At 42.4% G+C, this 18,152-nt stretch overlaps 1 protein-coding gene across 1 annotated transcript; it reads left to right on the top strand.

Moving 5' to 3' along the window:
- The first annotated feature begins 3,780 nt into the window (after positions 1 to 3,780).
- On the top strand, positions 3,781 to 11,230 carry LOC146008215 (keratin, type I cytoskeletal 19-like). Its single transcript, XM_083147289.1, has 8 exons — positions 3,781 to 4,502; positions 4,630 to 4,712; positions 4,791 to 4,947; positions 5,202 to 5,363; positions 7,018 to 7,143; positions 7,600 to 7,820; positions 8,068 to 8,102; positions 10,938 to 11,230. Exons 1-8 carry the CDS (start codon positions 3,894 to 3,896, stop codon positions 10,997 to 10,999), a joined length of 1,455 nt encoding a protein of 484 aa, XP_083003415.1. The 5' UTR covers positions 3,781 to 3,893; the 3' UTR covers positions 11,000 to 11,230.
- Positions 11,231 to 18,152: the final 6,922 nt, after the last annotated feature.

Raw genomic sequence — 18,152 nt, 5'->3', positions numbered from 1 at the left:
CAGAATATCCAGGACTATAGGGCAGAAATCTACTCACAGTTGGGGGCTACTGAAGTATATAAAAAGCTCAAAGAGGATCCTACTGCACAATATTCCATCGAATTAAGCAGTATCCTGAAGAAAGCTGTACTTGATGGACATTTGTCCAAAAAAGTAGCCAGCAATTTGGTTTGTGACCATCCAGTGATCCCTGTCCTTTACACTCTTCCAAAATTACATAAAGATGCCAATAGACCACCCGGACGCCCTATCATCTCAGCACGCAACTCTCTGTATCAGTCAACTTCACAATTGCTGGACTTCCTCCTTCAACCCTTACTCCCTCTAAAAAAATCCTTTTTGAAGGACACAACAAGTTTTTTAAATCTTTTGCTTGCCATTGATGAGGTTCCTGTTAACACCATGATGGTGTGTCTTGATGTGTGCAGTTTGTACACATCAATCACCCATGAAGGAGGCCTTTCAGCTATGAGAAGTTTTATTGATCAACATATGAGTAGTGATTTGTTTAACCATGATTTGTTTCTGTGTCTGCTACATTTAACGTTAAATCGTAACTACTGTACTTCTTATTTGATGGCAGCTATTACCTGCAACTTCGCGGCTGTGCCATGGGGTCAGCAGTGGCTCCGACATATGCCAATGTTTTTATGTTTCAGCATGAAGAAACCCTATTTTTGAATGATCCTAATGTCAGTCAATATTTAGTGGCGTATACGCGCTATATTGACGACATTTTTATCTTATGGTCTGGGGGCATGGAACGGCTCAATACATTGATCTCATCAATCAATGAACAAGAGTCCACCATTAAATTTACGTTCACATGTAGTGAAACTGTTGCCCATTTCCTAGATGTGACAGTGTTGATTCAAGATGGTAAGATCTCGACAGATGCTTACTTTAAAGATGTGGACAGGAATACTTTCCTGATGTCCACGAGTCATCACCCACCATCTTTAAAACAAAGTCTACCCCTGTCACAGATGATGAGGATTGCCAGACTTATGAGCAATAGAATGGATCTACCAGCGAGGCTTGATACCCTCATTGCCAAGTTTTTGGCAAGAGGATATAATGAGGCTATATTACTGGAACAAAAGGCTAAAGTACTGGCCATGCCTAGGACCCAACTTTTGAAACAGAATACTAAAAAGAAACAGGATACACTCCCCTGGTCTAGTATGTATACTGTTGCCAGCCCTGTAATTGGCCAAGCAACACGAGCATTATGGCCTATTGTTAGGTCTGACGTTGATCTTCCAGGCCTCCGTAATACTCGGCCCATTGCGGCCTTCAAACGCGGACGTAATCTGCGAGACAGATTGGTTCGCACAGATATTTCAGGAGTAGGTATCCCAAGGGCCCCAAATACTACATTTAAGCCACCAGGTTGCCATAGCTGCCTCAAATGTACTACCTGTAGTCATTTGATTAAATGCCGCACTTTTGCCCATCCACATACCCAGAAACAATTTGACATCAGGTCAGTGTTGACATGCAGGTCGACACATGTTGTGTATGTGATAGTGTGTCCCTGCGGGCTATACTATGTAGGCCAGACGTCGCGATCTTTTCGTGAGCGAATGGGCCTCCATAGGTCAGCCATCGGTCAGGCCTTGGGTGGTAAGGATGTCGACCAGCCGGTCGCCCGCCACTTTAAGGCCAAAGGGCACACATTGGCAGCACTGAAATACTTCATGATCGATCAAGTGAAAGAATCAATGCGTGGAGGTGATAGGGTTAAAGCTTTGCTTCAACTTGAAGCAAGGTGGATTTTGAAACTTGATACCATACACCCTAATGGTCTAAATGAAAAATTAAATTGGAACTGTCTGATTTGATATTTATCCTCTTCTTGATTAGATACTATAATTTGTATTTGATTGTATATGCACTGTTTATGTTTTATTGTTTGTTTTTGTTTTATACTGTATTTAAGATGTATATCCTTTTCTTGCCAGGACCTGTATGATTGATCTATGTTCCTGGAGGAACGGAACTGACGGGCGACCGGAAGTAGGTAGGGACGCTCATGTTGCTTGGCAACTGGAATCCCTGCTAGACTTTGGTGCGCGGTCGGACGATCGTGGCCTCCTGAAGCAGGATCTCTATGGGTCTGGTAAGTAAAGTGACACAGTTATAAACCATCTTGCGCCCCAATGCACTTGCTTATGTACCCTTCGGCTGTTAGCAGCGAAGTTGCGGCTTTCGGTATGACGCGCTGTGCGGTTGCTTAGCAACCAGTACTTGCGTCTATCCGGAAGTGCGTGTGCTTCCTGCTTCCGGCCGGCGGGGGTCAGAGCGTGCACAGCGTGGCGCTGGTGGCGGGAACTTGTGGCAGTATAAAGGTATGTCCTGCACTGTATGTCATTTGCTGTAGGTGTTTGACCTGACGAAGGGGCTAATACCCCGAAAGCTTGTCCTAATGCTTTGAATACACCTTTTTGCTTTCACCATCCTGCCTCCTGAGTGCCGTTTATCTTGGACTTATATTTATTGTATACTCTTTCGGGCACCGGGGCCAGTTGCAAATTTGGGAATTAGAGTGCCGGCAGAGTTGTATCACTATATATATATATATATACACACACACCTGTCACAATGCATGTTTAAAATGTAGGTTTGACTATGTTAAATGTATGCATGAATATCATTATTCATTTTTCAATTTGAATTTCCTCCACAGATGAGCCTGCCCAAGCAGAGGAGGGTCGCCGTGGGGCCCTCCTAAGAATTAGAGCCTACATGCGGCAGATTTTGGCCGAAATTGACCGGCTCATAGATGGCCCAAATTAATTATTTTAGAATTTATTTTTGGTTATTTATATTAATAAATAGTTATTTAAAGTTCAAAGTTGTCCGTGTTTTTTTCTAACATGCAAAAGTTTATGTGTAACTTGTTTAAAATCTTTTAAATAAGCTAAATGTAAATAGTGTACATAGATGTATGTTAGGGTCACATGCTGTAAGGGTTAATGTGTGTCATGAATGTAGTAGGAATGTGGGTCAGTATAGATGAGCATTTAATTGATTGAAATTGCTAACAATCCCTTTTTCAGGAGGTTGCCTAATAGCCTAAGTGGGTCATGTGATCGCTGTGTGTACTCAGTACAAAAGTGTTGGATTGTGGGTAAATACTCCGCATCGGGGCGTACGGACAGCTTTCCGTACGTTCTGACGCGGTAAGACCGTGCTTGTGCGGGAAGACCGTGCAAGAATCTGTACGTTTCCCCCGCACACGCACGGTTTGTATGTCGTCCGTACACACGCCCTGTTCTTAAAGAGTGACTCCGTCCGAATGCGGAGGACACGTGGGCGTTTCTACGGACGATGGCCGCACGCTGCCGCACAGCGATGCGTGCGGCCCGCACCGAAAGAATTCGGGAATATCCGCACAGATCAGAATAAGGGCCATAGTTTGGGAACCACTGAGCTATATCAATTATTCCTGTATATCGTCTGGACTTTTATTTTCTATTACACTTGTCTTAGCTATTTTAGCATTACATGAATATCTCACAGTATAACTTACATATGCATTCCAATAAAAGTTTTGTTATTTAATCATGTTCTTGAATGATTTATTTGAGGTGTGCATGGATAAAGTGTTATATTATCAGGGTGGAGAGAGTATGGTTCTCTTATGTACTGGGCAGCAAGAATTTAATTATTGTAAACACTTTTACTAACCATTGATGTATTCCAAGTAGCTCATAAAATCTTTAATGTTAAATCCCAAAGCTAAGCAAATAAAGGCTAGGAGAACATGAAGCCAGACACATGAAAAGCCTCCCATAGTTCCCTATATAAGGACCAGAAGATGTTGAGAACACATAGTGAAGAGCGATTACATCAAGAACATATTTTTAAACTCCTGATATTTAGTCATCATGAGCCACAGCATTCATTCTTCTTCTGGGTTACACCATGGAAGCAGTAAATTCGATAGCCATTTACCTAGAATATCCAGTATTCATCATGGAGACTCCCACAAAACCCATCATGGAGGATCCCATATTTCTCAAAATGGAGGATCTCATCATATAGTGTCCCAGAAAATCCATCATAGAGGTCGCCATATTTCTAATCATGGAGGATCTCAGAATGTCAATCATGGAGGTTCCCATATTTCTCAGTATGGGGAATCCCATAAAGTCCATCATGGAAGCCACTACAGAGCCCAAAGTGTACATGGAGGGTCAGGAGGAAAAGGAATCTCCACCTCCAAACATGCTTCATTTGGTCATGCAAGCACTCACGGTGGTCATCATAGTCATGGACACAGTTTTAGTGGTCATGGTCTGTTTAGTGGCACTGAGAAGGAAACCATGCAGTTTCTGAATGATCGCTTGGCATCTTACTTAGACAAGGTTCGCGCCCTAGAGCAAGAAAATGCCCAGCTGGAGAGGAACATTCGTGAGTGGTATGAGAAGAATCAACCCAGTGCCTTGCCTGACTTTAGCTGCTACTTCAGAACCATTGAGGAGCTTCAAAGCCAGGTAAAACTATTTCATTACAGTATATTCAATGTTTTTCAGGATAGACATAATTACTCATAATTTGTGATTCATTATACACTATGCTTATTGTGAACTTATTAACAGTTGCCTACTGTATCTTCCACAGATTTCAGCTACCACTGTGGAAAATGCTCGTATTATACTACAAATTGACAATGAGCGCCTGGCAGCAGATGACTTCAAAAACAAGTAGGTTTTTAAACATCACGTATTTACTACCAATGGACTATGGAAGACATATGAAATGCAGATTTATTTTTCTATAAGGTATGATATGGAGCGTCAGCTAAGTAACAGTGTTGAAAACGATGTGAATGGCTTGCGTATTCTCCTGGAAGAACTGAAACGTGAAAGATGTGACCTGGAGATTCAGGTTCAAAACTTGAGGGATGAACTGCAGCAAATAAAGAAGAACCAAGAGGAGGTAAAATGGTATCTATGGTCTATTAAATGATATAAAGCTGTATTACACAAACACCAAAGATTACATTGCAGTACTTGTAGATATACTATGCAGACATGGCAGAAGCTGAATGGCTTTTTTTTTTTTTTTATCTCTAACAATTTAAGCAGTCTCCCTGCTTTGATAAATACCCCCTTAATCTTTTTTTCTGTCATTCTATATGTAGCCTCAATGACAAAATCATAATCAATGAATCTATTTTACACTATTCTCAGGAAGCAAATGCTCTGCGAGCTCAGCTTGGTGCCAGAGTCAATGTAGAAGTAAATTCAGCCCCATCTGTAGATTTGAACAAAACATTGGCTGAGATCCGGGAGCAATATGAGAACATGATGGCGAGAAACCTAAGAGAGGTGGAGACAATGTTCCGGCAAAGAGTACGTAATTTATTCTGTGAATAACACTGCTTTTTGTACGATAATTTATCTACAGATTTAGCCCATGGCATATATTTGTTTATGAATGACATAGTAGTATCAGTAAATTCTTAATGAATTATGTTCAATAATTTTCATTCTTTTTACTGTGATAAACAATTGATAAATGTTCAGAGCATGAAAATATATTTACAAAGCTACTTGTTAGGTTGGGCCCTGAAATTGTTGGGGGTAATGTTAAAATAGGAGCATGGCTACAAACCATCTACTGATCTTGGCATAAACTAGGTGTTAAGAGTCCTGTAAGTGGGGTTGATCAGCCATACAAGCCTGGTCCCCAGAGATAACCTGGCATATCTCGCTGAATAGTGAAAAAATTTATTTTTAAGTATATGGTGCAAGCATGCACAAATATGACCGCAGTCTAAGTGACTGCAATTGGCAGCATTGCATCATAAAGTGAGCATGGTTTGGACATCACGGCCATGTCTGGACCATTTGCACAGCAGTTTGTGGTGGCTGCATGTGAAAAACATGGTGGCCGAACGCCTGCGCAAGCAAGTGGCAATTTTGTGATACACTTTCATTTCTATGATGCGGTTGCAACTTTTTGCAATTGCATCACAGTGAGGGATCCGGCATGCTGGGCAGTCCCACTCTGTCCGGCGTGGCCCCAACCTGTCCTGGGCGGCCCCACCCTGTGCTGGGTGGCCCTCAGCTGAATGAAGAAGAAACCAGTTGCAGTTGCAATTTTTTTGCGAAACTGGAACTGATACTTAATCAGGCCCATTGTACATTGTTATATTTCCATGATTATAGACTTATCACAAGATTTCCTTAGCAAGAAACACCTCATTTCAGATATAGTTCTACTGTACATGTGAGTGCTTTCCATACAGTTCAGTCAAAATACAGGTGGATATGTTTGTTTGCCCTGCAAACTGCAGGGTACGCCTTTGATGTGCATAAATACTGTGCTGCATTCTAAAACCACAATGCCTCATAGATACATGCAGCAGAGTAATGGTGTGTCCATATGGTGAGATGTGCCGTGCGATGCGATCCCCGATGCGATTGCAACGCATAGCACGGCATGCTTGCGATGGCATACAATTTTGACTATAGAGTGCAGATCTGCACTCTATAGTCAAGGCAGCCAAGACTCGGGATCGCAGTGGGATCCCAAGAGTTAAAACCCTTGCGATCTGCATGCGATACTGATGCGATTCTGACTATATAGTCAGAATCGCAGGGTGATTGTACCCGTGTGTACACGCCATAACAGATCTGCAAGTGACAGCAATTGATATCATTATCAATTACCTATTACCTACCTCTATGTTGGTTTTGTAAATAATAAATAACTAAATAAATAAATTATTTGTCTTAATCCTATGTGTGGCAACATCTCTGTAAGAAATGTTCAAAATATCCACTAAAAATGCAATCGTCGCCCACATTTGTTATATAAATGCAAATAAATAAGGTTTTGTAAAAAAAAAAGATTATATTTCCTATATAAGGTAACCATTACAGGTTATAATTTGATAAATTCCCTTGGCACTCAAAAGGATTACATGAATTTCCTTTATTTGTAACTTACATTAAAGTTTCCCTGACCCCAGCTCACAAGTTATTTTTTACAAACATGTAGACTGAAGAATTAAATGGAGAGGTCGATTCTGGCTCTGAGCAACTGCAGTATGTGCAGAGTGAAGTCATTGACCTGAGACGCAACGTCCAAACATTGGAGATTGAACTACAGAGCCAGATTAGCATGGTAAGGATGTTTATCAATGTTAACTGTATTCATGAAAAAAAAACACAATATGCCACATATTATATATCGTAAAAGGTGAATTCTGCTCCTTAACTCTATGGGAGGAATTCAAGACTTTTGCGAGGTTGTGGCCACTGTATGGCAACTGATGGAGGACAACAAAAATTGTTTTGTTGGAGCACTTACTGCTGCCGATGCTGACAATACTATTATATTGTTATATCATTTTGATGGGCTGTTAACTAGTACTATTACATTGAAAGCAGTGTTACGGATATATATATATATATCTGGGTTGCGGCCCGGCACTCACCCCTCCTGTTTGACTGCCCGGGTGCCTGTACCGGTGGATCGACGATAGATGAAAGAAAGGACTGGCACTCCTGGGTCTTGTGAGAAAACGTGTATTCAGCAAGTAACAACTATTTATTAATGATACCTGTTTGATTTGACTAGAAATCTGCTCTGGAGGGCACTTTAGCTGAGACAGAAGCTACATATAGGTCCCAACTTGCCCAGTTACAATGTTTAATCAATGACAAGGAGTCTCAGCTGGCACAGATCCGATCCGATCTAGAACGTCAGAACCATGAGTACAAGATCCTTATGGACCAGAAGTCCCACTTGGAGATGGAGATTGCCACGTATAAACGCCTTCTGGATGGTCATGATATACAGTATGTATTTGTATAATATATATTGGGATTTTAGATCAATAATGCAAGAAAACTATGAACAACACTGACAATGTATCAGTACAGTCAGTCTGTTTTTAGTTTTTTTTTATGCAAATTAATCAGATTTCCATTGAAAAGAAGTATTTTAATAATTGCTTTAGATTTTTTTTTACAGTTGTCTTTTCATAATTGCACTGTATACAGAATGTTAAATTTTGAAGTATCTATTACACTTTATATTTTTCAGTGCTCCTGGTCAGCATTTTGCAGTAGGCAAAGACGGTAAGTGAAATTATTTTAATCACTAGTGTGTTCTATCAGCAGTTTCTTAGGCCTTTTTGCCAATTGTAAACATGGTATATGTGCCATGTTTTAAACATCTAAAAATGTTTTTATGGGCCCAGGGAGCACATAACAATGACCTTCACTGCCACTTTGACCATGGGGCTTATTCTGATTCACTTGGAGAGGCACAATCACTCTCTAATGGACAAAAGCATATGCACTGCAGGTGGGGCTGATGTAACATGTGCAGAGAGAGTTAGATTTGGGTGTTTTATTGTTTCTGTGCAGGTTAAAAACTAGCTGCTTTCTTTTTACACTGCAATATAGATATCAATTTGAAGTACACCCCCCACCCGAATCTAACTCTCTCTGCACATGTTACATCAGCCCCACCTGCAGTGCATATGGTTTTGTCCATTAGAGAGTGATTGTGCCTTTCCGAGTGAATGAGAATACCCCCCCATGTGCAGTACTGTAGGTTCTGGAGAGCCTATGCATAGTGTTCTTTCACAGGCCTATGGGAAGAAGTAAATTTCTGGGATTGCTGGAGGTGCTGGATGCCAGACAATCTTGGACGTTCTTTTTAAAGGCGCAATCATTTACATGGGAAAACAATGAGTTGTAAATGATCCTCACCTCAAAAAAAAAATCAATCTTTTTTTTTTTTTACAGTCTACGCTAGTTAAATCTTAAATCTAGTTGTGCGAACAGAAAGAAAATAGAAAAATCATTTCAGAAATTAATAAAATAAATGTTTGACGCATAGAAGCTATCTATTTTCATTAATATATATATATATTTATATATGTGTGTGTGTGTGTATAACTAAAAACACATTAAAGTCCTAACAAGTAGCAACTGAATGGCATCATTGGTAAGTTAATAATGTTACATGTTTCTCCTGAAAACTGTTACTGTACTTAAAAATTCACAGGTGTTTGAAATAACTTCTAAAAATAAGCAGACATCTGCACTATCTTCAAAGTTTGCCAAAATCTTGATCACTTAAGACTCTGCTTCCCACACCATACTTGCAGGGGTGACGCTGATTGGTAATCCAGTACCAAACTGAGAGGTCTATGTTCTAAGCCTTGGAGAGAAATAGAGTGGATGGAGATAAAGTACCAACCAATCAGCTCCTGACTGACATTTAACAGGCTGTGTATGAAAATGACTGGAGCTAATTGGCTGGTATTTTAACCCTGCTCACTTTAACTCTCTTCAAGGCTTAGACCCCTAAATTATTTTTTGGCCAATGTGATAGGCAAAACCAGAGCTGTCAATCATTAAATATGTGGACAAATAATTATACTCTAGGGCACTGTGATTTAAAAAGTTAGGAAACCACTGACCTAAGCCATGTATGTGAACCTAAATTACTACAGTAAGTGCACTAAAGCTATGACAGGGGATCTGTAGATCATCACCAAATGGCATTTACTCAGTGGTGCTTTGTTAATGACTGTTATGGGCATATATATGAAGGCTAAAGCCATATGTAAACAACTAGAAAATGTGCTGGCACATAATGAATAAATATGTCGCTTAGTATATGCTCACAATTGTAGTTGTTTAGGAAATCAAGCACAATTGTGTTGTCTGCATCAACCCCTCAATTGTCAATACAAAAAAAAAATAAGAATATATCCAACAGAATCATAGTCTTTATTTAGTAAATAACAGTATTCAATGGGCAGGATGTACTAACATCCTCTGCCCCTCTTCGCCACACATCACCTGTTATTGCATCCATACTAATTGCATATGCACTAACATATGGGATTAGTAACGCAAAGGACACCTCTTGCGATAAGAGTTGCGATGCAGCACCGTCTGTGGACTTCCGGGTCTGTGACCTTGGAATCCCACTGTGCATACACAGAGTGACAGAGCTGCCTGCCGTTCATGCTTGGGGACATCCGTGAGGGACCCCCACACAGTGCTGCAGAGAGAAGCCAATAGGCTTCTATAGGGTATCACCAGCAAAAGTTGGCTAATTCCTCTACAGCAGTGCCTTGACGGAGGGGTTTTAGTGCACAGGAAAATGCGGTAAAACTCTTGAAATTTGGGTTTTTATTGCATTTTCTCTTTAAAATATCCCACCCAATGACTTTATTAGGTGTACATTTTATAATTATATTAGTAACAGATTTTAGTAACATGACAATAGTATGTGTACTCAACTTCTAACTGCCAATTAAATTTGTCATCAATGTTCCAAGCTTAGATTACTCAAATTCTTGTAACCTTTGGAAATAAAGAGAGTTTATATTATCATAAAAAACTATGAAGCATCCCACAACTATCTCTATTTAGCATATTATATAGATGTATTTACAAAAAAAGAGAAGAATATTAATAAATATTATAATATACTGTATTTTTTATATACTGTACAGTTGGATAGGTATACTACACACCACTTACCCAGTATTTCGGCATATACTATACAGCAATGAATCTATGTCTGGAAAGGGTTTAACCGAAGTTAAAAATTGAGCGCTAGTACCAGAGTTGTTCTCTTATAGCAGCCACTTAGAAAAGCGAGTGGTCAAGGGTTGGGGGGATCAATTTTATATGAACCTGCACTGTGTAGTGCAGGTTTATATAACATTGGTCCCCCCAAACCTTGGTCCATTCAAACACCTTGCCCATATCTTGCTATTTATTTATATATCATCATTATATTGTTTTATTGTGTATTAAATTGATAATTTTTATCCACTAATTGGCTGTCTTTCACTGTTAGCGCTGCTTTTTCATGAATCTATGTCTACCTTATTTCACCACCATTGGTCTTTCTACCTTATACATATTATCTCTTATCTCCAGGACCACATTATGCAGTGCAGACTCATCATGTCAAAAGTCATGTGCATCACAACAAATGCTAATTAATCTTCCAGAGAGATGCTGTGGAAGATACAAAAAATCTCTTATCTCCAGAGTCATCTTCCTTTATGGATATCACCAGTTATCCCTTATGCTTTCCCGGAATGTCATTGACATGAGACATGATTATGATATACTGAGCTCCATATAAATTATATTTTTACAGGTTATGGGGGTGAAGTATCAAATCTTGGAGTCAGAAAATGTGGAGAGGGATAAATAACCAGCCAATCTTCTCCTGTCATTTTTAAACACAGTCTGTATCATAACAATTACAAGCTGATTGGCTGGTCATTTAGCTTTCTCCACTTTATCTCTCTTCTAGGTTTGATACATCTCCCCCTGGGCCAGATGCACTAAGCTTCAGAAAGTGATAAAACGGAAAGTGATAAACAACCACCCAATCAGCTCCTGGCTAACATTTTTCAAACACACTCTGTGACATGGCAGTAAGGAGCTGATTGGCTGGCTGTTTATCACTCTCCATTTTATCACTTTTTGAAGCTTAGAGAATCTGGCCCCCTGTCTGTTCTAAATACAATAGGTTTGAAATTATGTAAGTAAATTATTAGGTACTGTTTGTCTTATGCATGATTTGGCTGATGTTATAGATCAAATATCAACGTTCTCATTTATCTTCTAGTTTAATATTTCCAGGAGATTCCAATTTCATATAATTGTTGTCATATTCTTTCCTGGTGCAGACATTATGACTCAACTCGGCAAACACTATGCTGACACTGATAGGATAATATTATAATATTATGCCAGGGTTCTTTTGCATATTATGATACTAATATATATTACAGCCTGTAATCTACCGCAGTTAAATGCATTTGGTTCCGCATTGTCTCCATGTCATTGTATTCCTATTAAAGTCTTTTTCTCTTTCATGCAAAGGGTTATCCTATGGAATTACTTTAATAGGCAAGCAACACTTCAAGGACATATAGCACCTCACTGTGACTCAGTATTGAAACCATTATACATTATGCAAAAGGCAAACCTAAAGCAAGTTTGCACTGAAAAAAGAATAAATGGTACTTGTTTCCTATCTGGGCGCCCGTCGCGGGCATCGCGGGTACATTTATGTATGGCCGCGACGCGACCGACGCGATGCCCGCGATTTCCCATTGAAACCAATGTTAAACTTGGAAATCGTGTCGGTCGCGTCGCGGCCGGCCATAAATGTACCCGCGATGCCCGCGACGCGATGCTCACGATTTCCCATAGGAATCAATGTTAAAAGCCGCGATGGACCCGATTTTACTGTTAAATGCCTCAATCCACCCGATTTGGCCATAGGAATCAATGTTAAATGGGCCACAGAGCCCATTAACCCTTAAATGTCCCCCCAAATTTTTGACGCCACCCCACGATCGACGCCAACCCGAAGCGTGGCGAGCGCAGCGAGCCCGCGAGGGGCGGCGGTACGCGTCCTCCGACCTTTTCATGCCCTACTATCCACTAGGGCGTGGTGTGAGAATATAATAGTGTGGCGAGCGCAGCGAGCCACCGAGCCCGAAGCGTGGCGAGCGCAGCGAGCCCCGCGAGGGGACGCGGATACCTTCACAATTATGCGCGTCCCCTCGCGGCCTTCACAGTGAAGGTATCCGCGTCCCCTCGCGGGGCTCGCTGCGCTCGCCACGCTTCGGGCTCGGTGGCTCGCTGCGCTCGCCACACTATTATATTCTCACACCACGCCCTAGTGGATAGTAGGGCATGAAAAGGTCGGAGGACGCGTACCGCCGCCCCTCGCGGGCTCGCTGCGCTCGCCACGCTTCGGGTTGGCGTCGATCGTGGGGTGGCGTCAAAAATTTGGGGGGACATTTAAGGGTTAATTGGGCCTAATTCAGGGTTAATATGGCCAAATCGGGTCAATTGAGCCATTTTACAGTGAAATCGCGGTCAATCAGCCTTTTTAACATTGATCCCTATGGGAAAATCGCGGTGATCGCGGTCATCGCGGGCATCGCGACCATCCAATTTTACCCGCGATGACCGCGATGACCGCGATCACCGCGATTTTTACCCCCGATGACCGCGATTTTGATCGTGGGCGCCCAGATAGGAAACAAGTACCGAATAAATATAGGTACGCATGTGTGAGGACATCCTGTGATAAAATCCAGCTCCTTTTTTAATTGCAATATACCCTCCAACATCTCCAACTCAAAAACTGGTACAGGGGGTGTGGTCATAGATAGAGGGGTGTGCATATCGGTAAAGGGGGTTTGGTCATGACCCTTTTACTATCCACTAACGTATCCCAATTTTCAAAATAAAGATAACACTGCGCTGACTGTTCCTACTGCTAACAGACAGAGGGCCAGATGCACTATCTTCAAAAGTGATAAAATGGAGAGTGATAAACAGCCAGCCAATCAGCTCCTGCCTGCCATGTCACAGACTGTGTTTGAAAAATGTCAGGCAGGAACTGATTGGCAGGCTGTTTATCACTCTCCATTTTATCACTTTTGAAGCTTATTGCATCTGGCCCCAGGATCTTTGGCCGCTGTTAGTTCCTGCTGCCGGGTAGGGTTCTCCGTGATGTGGCACTTCAGGCAGCCCATTCTTAGATTCCTGCTGTGGCGGCTGCTTGTGCTGTAGTGGCTGGTTGCGGTATAGTGGAGGTGGGGACCAATTTACAGTCAGTCCTGGGCTATGCACACACTGCAGACTGCACACACTGGAAAGATCATTAGATGGTGAGCAGTTGAGAATGGATTTGCAGCTAATTGCAGGGCTGCAATATTTTTGCAAGATTTTTGCAGGCTTACACAGATTACTTGATTTCAAGGCTCTGCAACTTAGCAGTCCAACTATGGGGTCTGAATTACCATCTAAGAACAGTAACTGTCAAATCCTGCCAGTAATCATGTAATATTTTGTGGATAAATGGAGGTGAATATGTTGCTGTATAGTTTGAAAATGTTTATGTCTGACAGAGATTTTCAGTAAACTCACCATCGGTTATCTTTATGCTTACACTTTAATAAACTTAAACCTTAACTTAACACTAAAATAAGACACAGACACAAGTGCTGGCATTTCAAAAATGAATGTCAAATTTGTTAATTGACAACTTGACTATTAACTATAGATGGTGGCGGCACTAAAGAATGGTCAGGGGAAAGGGGTAACATCACCATACACAATTCCTACACCGCTGGTGATCAACTCTACCTGCACAACCCAACCGTAAAGGTGGTGTAGTCATCTCTCATCCAGGAGTATGGGCTAATGACAATTGATGTTGGGAGAGCGCACCCACTATCTACATACTACTACCGGATTTGTCACTAGGCCCGTGAGGCACGGGCCTAGAGGGGGCACCTGTCATGGGCGGCAGCCGCCAGGCACCTGCTGCCAATCAGCCTAGCTAGCTGTTGGCTGGCGAGTGCAGTAGCCAAGGTAACGGTGGGCTACCCCCTCACAGCCTGCTCGAGCACCTCTGCAGCGTTGCCTCCAGGATGCTCCCTCACATCAGTCTCCGACCACGCCGGAAGGAAGGGGCAGCGTCACTTCTTAGTTTTGATTGGCAGCTGGCCAGCCACCTCAGTCCGGCACCGAGGGAGATGCGGTGCTCAGCACGGCTTCCAGTTCCTAGATAGCTCCGTTACTTTTACGTAGCTGGCGTTCAATTACCCACTATTACCCACTACTGTGCCTGTGCGCTCAGCGCTACTGCACGTTACACTCTGGGCAGCCTGAAGCTACAGTCTCATCCCTCCATCCGAGCAGTGCATACAGGCAGTATTTACTGCCTGCTCACATACTTGCACCGGAAACTCCGGAGTCCGTCCACACAGGCGTCAGGCTGTACAAAACTACTGTGTTACCTACTAGTGTTTTATGTTCCTTACAAGAGGCAAGGAACTTTTCTCACTGCAGTTCACACAGGTTACCAAGCCCTCCCTCCTCTCATCACGCTGCTGCACGGAGAGGAATGTGTCGGGAGCAGACAGTTTAACTGTTTGAAACCCTTCTATTAAAAAACTGTAAGTGCTAATGCATTTTCATGTTAAAAGTGTGTGTCTCCTTGTGTTCCAGAGCTATCTATCGTGTTTGCATACTACCCAACATTTGCCCAGAGCCAGGAGGGACAGTTTGCGTGCCGCAGGCATGTGCCGATTTTTTTCTTTTTTTTTTTTTATGTGTGTGTGTGTGTGGGGGGGGGGGGGGGTGTGTTTGCGCACATGTATATATGGGGCGGGGACGGCCAAATATTTTGTGCCCAGGGGCGGCCTGACCCCTAAATTCGCCCCTGTTCGGGGGTGTATGCCACCTCTGTGCTTATTCAGCCATCAGTTCTTCTTTAGTTGTAGCTGAGGCCATCTAGTGGATTTACAATGTAACAAAGTAATATAACAAAACTTGTATGCTCCATGATTGGCAAAATAAAATAAAAATACATACTGAGTGAAAAATGGGTTATTCCTGGGAAGGACAATGGTTGGTGAACTGTCTTATAGCTTCCAAGATAGCATTACTCCACTTTACTGCTTAGCCCATGGCCCCCCCAATATGAGGAAGCAGTTAGTTACACATATTTTAAGGCAGTCTGCTTGTATATTTGTTGTTGTCCCCTCATTTGCTTGACTCTGTCACCACCATGGAGTTTACAGGGAACAAGACTTCCTTTTGTAATTACCTCTGTGGCATCATGGGTGGCCTGGTCTGCTACAATCTTAGTACTTCCATGAGAATGCACAAGATAAGAGCCAACAACCACACATTCCCCTGACACCCCCTGTCCAGGTTCTTACTGCGGGATTCGGTATGAAATCCCGACGGTCAAAATCTCGACAGGGTCAAAATTCCGAATGGGTCAAAATACCGACAAGGCCAAAATCCCGACATGGACAAAATCCCGACATTTAAAATCCCGACAGGGTCAAAATCCCGACATTTAAAATCTGCAGGTGAAACAGTCTACATGACTTTCGGTCGACAGGTGCGAGGTCGACATGGTTTTTTTCACTGTTTTTTTACCCGAATGTCGACACAGTCGACATGGACACAGTTGCAAGTGAACCGCAGCCGCTCGCAATGCTTCGGGCGCGGTGCCTCGCTGCGATCGGCACACTATTTTATTCTCCCACCACGCCGTAGTGGATGGTAGGGCATGAAATACCGCCTGTCGGCACATGTCGGTTCAAAAAACAGTGAAAAAGCCCATGTCGACCTCGCACCTGTTGACCGAAAGGCATGTAGACTGTTTCACTTGTACATTCTATATGTAAGGAATTTGACCCTGTCGGGATTTTACATGTGGGGATTTTGACCCTGTCGGGATTTTAAATGTCGGTATTTTGTCCATGTCGGGATTTTGTCCTTGTCGGTATTTTGACCCATTCGGGATTTTGACCCTGTCGGGATTTTGACCGTCGATATTTTGACTGCATCCCCTTACTGCGGTATATACAGTAGTACTCTTGAGATGTACAGTAGGGGGCAGGGTTGGGTATATCCACTAGAGGACACTCTAGATCATGCTTACATGCAAAATATCATTACTCATACATTGATATACATACTGTAGAATACCAGTAAGGGTTAACATTCCATTATGCTTTTTACAGAATATAATAAAAAATTATGTTAATAAAAATAAACACAAAATTATTTTTAAGCCAAAGCCAAATAATTTTTCCTCCAATCCCTGACGTCTCTTTGAAACTTTCAACACTCTACTTCGCCCTGCACCACCCCTCCTCCCTTCATCCCTCACTGCCACTGACTTTGCCTCCTTCTTCCTCTCTAAAATCGAGATAATCCGACATCATATCTCCTCCCATACCCCCTTTGCTGCCCACCCACCCCAATCATCCTCCCCTCCCAACTACCCCACTCAGGGCCGGCCTTAGGCATAGGCAAACTAGGCAATTGCCTAGGGCATTTGGAATGCCTATGGGCATCAGCAGATCCTGCTGATTAAAATGATATGCAGCATGCCTATATTCTGTGTGTGAGTGAGGCTGTATCTGCATATGAAATAGTATATTCATGGAAATCACTGTAACATAGCATTCCGTATGCAGGTACAGCCACAGTCGCACACAGAATATAGGCATGCCACATATCATTTTAATCATCGGAAGCTCCTTGTGTGTGCTCGTCATAACAATGCAAAGAAGACGAATTTTCAGCAAAAAAGGCCCCCAACGTTAGCAGAACTGGCCAGGAGCTGCATGGCCTGTTGAGACAAGATGTATGAGGAAACATCTGTATCCAAGCAGAAGCAGAGGTCACAGTGTTAGCGGCTGTGCGAGTGCTGACTGCGGGTGGGTTGGTTGTGCAATAGTGTTCGGTATATGTGTAAGGGGCATTATGTGTGTCATGTATAAATGCATTAATGATGTGTGACATATGTGTAACAGGCATTATGTGTGTCATGTGTATAAGGGCATTAATAATGTGCAACATATGTGTAATGGGCATTATGTGTGTCATGTGTATAAGGGCATTAATAATGTGCAACATATGTGTAAGGGGCATTGTGTGTCATTATGTGTATGAAGGGCATTAATAAAGGTTGGCATAATGTGTAAGGGGCATTATGGTTATAAGGACATTAATAATGTGTGTCATGTGTAAGGGGCATTACTGTGTGGTATTATCAGGGGTGCTGAGAGAAAGGGGTAGGGGGTACAAATTACCCAGGCCAAAGTCTGATGGGAGGGCCCAGTGGTGGCCCTGGGCCCCCTCCCCTTAAGTGACAGCAGCAGCTGCAGCTCTTCTCCTCTGCCCAGCACACACTGCTTTGTGCTGGGTTGCAGTGTGGCCATGGAGGTGGTTAAAATACAATATTTTCTCAGATTTTTTTTTCTAAGGGTATAATGTGAGGAGTAATGTATATAAGGTAAAGTGGTACTACAGTGTGATGTAACGTGAATAAGGGACACCATCAAATTATATAATGTGAATAAAGTTGCACTACTGTGTGGCATAGTTTGAATTGGGGGCAAAATTGTGTGACCATGCCCCTTCCCTGTTTGGGCTGCGCACCAAATGTGTGCACTATTTCTATTCAAAATATAGCGGGTAGGAGCACCAAAATGATGACTGCTATGATGAGGGTTGATGGTGCTGGTAAAGGGGAGCAGAGTCAGAGGCGGAACTAGTGGCAGTGCTAGGGGGCACCAGCCAAAA

Source organism: Crinia signifera, chromosome 6, assembly GCF_055691185.1.
Source record: "Crinia signifera chromosome 6, ASM5569118v1, whole genome shotgun sequence".
Classification (NCBI taxonomy): Eukaryota; Metazoa; Chordata; class Amphibia; order Anura; family Myobatrachidae; genus Crinia; species Crinia signifera.
The sequence above is the reverse complement of the archived record's forward strand: the minus strand, read 5'-3'. Positions and strand labels throughout refer to the sequence as shown.

Coding starts and splice junctions, on each gene's coding strand:
- LOC146008215 (XM_083147289.1), top strand. CDS start 3,894: ATGAGCCACAGCATTCATTCTTCTTCTGGGTTACACCATGGAAGCAGT. Junction 4,713..4,790: donor GCAGATGACTTCAAAAACAA/GTAGGTTTTTAA, acceptor TTTTTCTATAAG/GTATGATATGGAGCGTCAGC. Junction 4,948..5,201: donor TAAAGAAGAACCAAGAGGAG/GTAAAATGGTAT, acceptor CACTATTCTCAG/GAAGCAAATGCTCTGCGAGC.